The 6,000-nt window shown below is 37.0% G+C and overlaps 1 protein-coding gene across 3 annotated transcripts in view; it reads right to left on the reverse strand.

Moving 5' to 3' along the window:
• Positions 1-6,000, reverse strand: part of ano2a (anoctamin 2a) — a 32,370-nt gene that overhangs the window by 2,854 nt on the left and 23,516 nt on the right. For all 3 annotated transcript variants that reach the window (XM_016544841.1, XM_016544840.1, XM_016544839.1), the window contains exons 19-25: positions 4,833-4,890; positions 4,645-4,745; positions 4,268-4,419; positions 962-1,114; positions 804-856; positions 515-696; positions 308-413 (exon numbers count right to left, since the gene is read on the reverse strand). In XM_016544841.1, the coding sequence (XP_016400327.1) occupies positions 308-413; positions 515-696; positions 804-856; positions 962-1,114; positions 4,268-4,419; positions 4,645-4,745; positions 4,833-4,890 (805 nt within the window). The remainder of the gene's footprint in view (positions 1-307; positions 414-514; positions 697-803; positions 857-961; positions 1,115-4,267; positions 4,420-4,644; positions 4,746-4,832; positions 4,891-6,000) is intronic.

Here is a 6,000-nt window from a genome sequence, read left to right on the forward strand (position 1 = left end):
ATTTTAATCTCTTACTAGAAGTACAAAGGAGGGGAATTAAAGCTTGAGCCCCCTCAATGTAGAATGAAAACTAAATCTGCTTGCCTTTATCACGCAAAGATTATACTGACATATGAAGTCATTAAAATACTTTAGAGATATTTACATTACAACCCTTCTTTGTATCATTGCATGGATATCATGTAAATGAGACCGGGATGACATGGTCATGACTTTATTATTTTTTTTAATGGTAGAGAGAGCTTAAGTTGTATTTAACTTGCAGTGTTCATTGAACAACAAGAAAAGCAGTTTAACAAAGTCTGACCTGGAAAAAAATGACAAAAGCCAGGCGTGCAGCGAGCACAGACCAGTACTGCTTAGAAAGCTGGTAAGATTCAGGAGACCAAGGTGGATCTCGATAGTCTTTGTACCTGTGAAGACGAATTGTTGAGGAGAAAGAACAAATGGTATCAGATCATATAGGCGAGCAGAGTTCATGAGTATGAGTGTGTTGCATGTGTGTCTTGTGTACCTGCAAATACGGAGTTGTCTGTCAAAGTCGGTGTCATGCGGGACAGTGCCAGGTTTAAAGTTCCTTGTGTTGAAATAAGCCAGTGTGTGGTTGGTATAACCATGCATGGTGCCTGTCTCACTGTACAAATACTGATACACCATCCGAGGAATGAACTCAGATGTAAAGGAGATCACAAATGCCTTGGAGGAAAGAGAGACAGAAAGAAGAAAAACCTTAAAATCTCTGCACGCAATGAGATAAATCATACTAAACACAGCCAGCAACAAGTCAAAATCTTAACACTCACATTTGTAATGACAGCAAACTTGCTGATTCCACTCAAGATGTTGTACCATATGCCTGGGAAAGGGAAGATAAATATGACAGTGTGAACTAGATTAAATAACAGTTATGTTAAGTGTAACCATGAGTAAGTCTGTGCATATTTGCTACAAAAATTCATACCAATCTCTTTAGCACTGACTGCATCAGGTCTGCGTATTTCAGTGACGAATTTTGCCGCATCTAGTCGGATTTCAATGACATTATTAAGCAGAGCGAAGACTGGTGCCAGCGGGAAGGAGGCCACAAAAAGTGTGACAAATCCATACTGAATAACTGCAGACAAACAAACACACACATACACCAATGTCCTTAATCAAACCCAATTCCTCAAAGTCATCGCAGACATCCTTAAACACCATCGCTAAACCTCTTCAAAGGAAAAACTAATAATAGAGTGTATAGAGCAGATGTTGGCATCCATTTTGATATTTTTTATATTTCTTGTTAATCACCAATCCACTAGTGCTTCCCATACGGCGGTTTGACTACAGTGAAGGATTACTGCAAGAGTTACGTACGTTACTTGCCATGCAGATTTGGGGATTTCAAAATTAACAACTAAATAAAATAATACATGTAATATTCCTCTTTCTTTGTGACAGAAGGTTACCGACCACTGTCAGAGTCTCTGAAGTTGTAGTTGTAGTAGAACTTGTGATAAATAGTAAAGCAAAGAAAACATATCAAGTGACCCACAGAATCGGCTCAGTGGTAACTGTTAATCAACATGACTGATCCAGTCTACAACTACAGGGTTAACCCGATTGACATATCTGTCATAGGTCATTGTCAATATGATACTGTTGTATTGATTCCTTCAACCAAGCTGTGTCTATGCTCTCTCCATATCACAAAGCTTAAGGTCTGTTCACACCAACCCAAACAAATATTTGGTCCGGTTTTCAAATTGTCTGCTCAGACCAAGGCATAAAAAACAACTGATGGTCTAAATGAAAATGGACAGATCCATTCTCACAGGGCAGAAACCCTTTAAAGGTCCCCTGAAATGCTTAGAAACACGCAGCGTTACTCTATGTGTTGACGTCATTTTAACTGAAACAGGAAGACAGGGCGGGACATATCAAGTAGCCCCGCCCCTTTTTAAAATAGCCAATAGCATTCGTTTATATCACATCTTAGATTTCATGGGAACTTTAAGCCATAAGTTAGGGGAAGCAATTCCGACAGCTGGATTGCTCACCATCAGATTCTGTTCCCCCCATGTTTCTTATACAAGGAGATTATAAGATTTTTCAAACTGATACAGGTTATAATCTATCCCCATTTGTGACAGAATCAACTACTTTTAAGTAGTTACATCAACATGTCTCTCCATGGAGGTGGGAGAACAGATTCCAACAGATGGATTGGTTGGCATCAGATTCTGTTCCCCCCATGTTTCTTATACAAGGAGGTTCTAATATTTATCAAACTGATACTGGTTAAGATCCTTCCTCATACAGGATAGAATCAACAACTACATTAACATCTCTCACCCTGGAGTAGGGCGAACATATTCCAACAGATGGATTGCTCCCCAATATTTCCTATACTAGGAGGTTCTAATGTTTCTGAAAAAGATACTGGTTAAGATTCATCCCCATATGGGATAGATTCAACAGTTTTTAAGCATCTATATCAACATGTCTCTCCATAGTGGTGGGGGAACAGATTCCGATAGCTGGATTGCTCACTGTTGGATTCTGTTTCCCCCATGTGTCTAATACAAGGAGGTTCGCTTAGCAAAATACATCAAGTAGTGGTTTTATGCAACAGCAGTGTAAGGCCCAGCTTGGAAGAACTCTCCCTGATTGCAATGACTCTCCCAACCTCTAGTTGGCACTAACTAGTAACACTCCCCATCATTTCGCTTACACTGGTTCTATGCAATAACACTCCTAGCCACTAGGTGGCCCTAGCTTCTGTTGATAGATACATCACTACTCATTAGGACTTGAATGCCCCCAGCCGTGTGTCTTTACCCAATTAATGTTGGCCTATTTAAGCGTGCCCCATTTGCTCACCTGTGTTCAGTCTTGAGCCTACTACGCCTGTGTTTCCTCACCACCTAAGCTAGTTTATTGAGATTTTGGATTTTGCCTTTTGCTCATCTTTTATTTCTTGCATTTTTCTATGGAAGCACGGCTTCCCTTTTGTTGTACTTTTGAACTTGGACTGCTCCAGTAAAGCTTTTGTTCAGTTATCTAAGTCTCTCTGTTATGCTTCTGCCCTTGGATCCCTCTGTCGACTGTCATCCACTATAGCACAGTGGTAGAGGAGACAGCTCGGTTGCCTAGCGGACCCGAGTTCGATTCCCGCCTCAGACACCCATCACAAGCAGTGGCTCTAGGCAATCACAAATCTTATTTCAAAAATATGCAAAAATGCTGCTGGGGTATAAAGTCCATAAATCGGTGCTCTTTGTATGCAGGATTTCTAAATTCATCCAAAAACGAATCACTCCAAGGCACTCGAAATTATAGTGAAAAATTAAATAGCCTTTATTCACATGGCTTTACATTAAAAGCAACACACAATGAATGAAGGCTGATGAAGGCTTGTTAGCCGCAACACGTCGGTTGTGAATAAAGCCATGTGAATAAAGGCTTTTTAATTTTTTCACTATAATTTCGAGTGCCTTGGAGTGATTCGTTTTTTGCACAAATCTTATTGGTTGGCCAGCATTTTTCATAGTGTGATAGAAAATTGATTTGAAGCCCCTCGGTTTAAAAAAAAAAAGTTTGTGATGGTCTGAACATATGAATTAATCATTTATTAAAATTAAATTATTTATTTTTACGGAACATTTGTATTGGTGTGAATGCCTTTATTTTAAAGGTGCCTACTTATAAAAAAAAAATGTAAATGTAATTTAATAAGAGCCAGATCTTGCTTTCAAGATTGATCATTTCTAAACAAAATTTAGACACAACACAGCTTCTTAGTTAACTAGTTGTCCAGGTAGAGTGCAAAGCCTAAAATGAATTATGATTGGTCAATAGCAGCCAGAGACGAAGTACATCATGGTGATGTCAAATGCCTAACAATTATATTGTAAGTTATTTAATTATTACAGCTATTAAAGCCAACTTTAAACAGCATTCACTCCTTTCAAAATGTAATGGAGCAAATCATACATTTTGAAGAAATCTTTGGAAAAAACATAATATAATGAAAATAAGACCAGGAATGTATATAAAAAAATCTAATTTTAGTTGACTATAAAGAGCAATTCTAGAAAAAAAATGGTCAAGCCACAACACTATCATTAAACAGTCAAATAAGGCTTTCAAGTTGCTACAAAGCACATAGTAATGATGTTTTTGGGGTTGTAAGGTACTTAAAAACAAGTAGAACAATGAAAGCGATGCACCAAACGTTGCTGACATTTGAGTCTATTGTTCAATTTGAGCATGTGGTACTCACCCATCTCCATGTACTCTGGGCTCAATCCTTCATATGGCTCCAGATCATAGTCCAAATCCCAGCGCTGTGGTTCTCGTTTCGAATCTTTGTCCTCCTCATCTGCCGATCCATCTTTCTCCTCCTTATATGTGCGATACATCTTCTTCAGCTTTCTGTAATGTCAACAGATTTGGCCGTGTTATTTTAAACACCTCTTCCATCACTCACTGTGCACTGTGTTGGTAATGTTAAACTGTGTGGAGAATTAAAATTTAATTTAACAAGAGAGTTAGGGGCTTCCTCTAATAGACTGGGGGTACATTGCAGAATCAAAGAAAATGAGCAGAGGGACCACGGGGAAGACTTTGCATGTGTGTATGTGTGTGTAAAACACTTACGGAATGGCAATTTCAAACACATTATTCTGAATGAGCTGCTTTCCCAACATAATGATTCCCAGCTGAATACACACTTCAATAAGACAACCACCTGGAGAACACTAGACCAAAAACACATGTACATGCAAACTGTTAGTTACACTATGCTAAAACACTGAAGACAAACATATTATCATTTTAATAATTACCTCTTCCATGCGGAAATCCTTAAAGACATAAACATAGTCACCCGGGCGACCGGCAAACCTAAATTAGCACACCAGAGTTATGAGAGATATTTAACAAAAACGTCAATTGGATTAAACAATGTAACCCAGAAATTCAGCATTTTGGTGCTAGACTCTACTACACAGTGACTCACTATATTGTAAACTACAACATAATAGTGTACTGTTCAGCAACACAACACATATAACACACAGACTCCACAAAACAGGTTGTTATAGAACTGTAATTTGCATATGGAAATGTAGACATGAACTCTCCAAAAAAGTAATACATTATTAAAACATGTTAAAAATAGTTTCAATTGTGTAAAAAAGGGGTAAATGTACAACATGGGGCATGTATACAATAATTATATAAAAGAGCATATTATATGAATTATTATATATGAATAATATATATATATATATATATATATAGTAAAAAAATGTAAATGTAAATCCATTAAATAATATTAAATACAAAATTTTTTTCAGTTGTAAATACAACTGACTGATTTCTTTAATATATTATGTATATGTTGAAATACATAATACTAAGATTACTAAATGAAGTTACACTTTATTTTAAGGTGTCTTTGTTACAGTGTAATTATACGTTTAAGTACTGAGTAATATTAATTAACTACATGTACTTACTATATGGTTAGGGTTTGGCTTAGGGTTACTTGCATGTAATTATGCATAATTTATTGTTATTATAATAGTAAGTACATGTAACACGTGTAACAAGGACATCTTAAAATAAAGCGTTACCCTAAGTTATGTTTCATTGTTGGTTCATGTTAACGGATGTTAACAAATGGAACCTTACTGTAAAAGTTTAACAATATTTTTTGTTTCTCAGCGTTACATGATTTTAGGTTAAAGGGGTCATATGATGCAATTTCAATTTTTCATTTCTCTTTGGAGTGTTACAAGCTCTTGGTGCATAAAGAAGATCTGTAAAGTTGCAAAGACTAAAGTCTCAAATCCAAAGAGATATTCTTTATAAAAGTTAAGAGTCAACCACGCCTACCTAAAACGGCTCGTTCTAACACACCACATGTCTATGTCACGATGTGGGAAGATTTGCATAACGCCGCCCAAATGTGCACGCAAAGAAAGAAGGCGTAACTTTATTGTTGCTGCC

This window comes from Sinocyclocheilus rhinocerous, unplaced genomic scaffold (genome assembly GCF_001515625.1).
Source record: "Sinocyclocheilus rhinocerous isolate Xijiao unplaced genomic scaffold, SAMN03320098_v1.1 scaffold1782, whole genome shotgun sequence".
NCBI classification, from domain to species: domain Eukaryota; kingdom Metazoa; phylum Chordata; class Actinopteri; order Cypriniformes; family Cyprinidae; genus Sinocyclocheilus; species Sinocyclocheilus rhinocerous.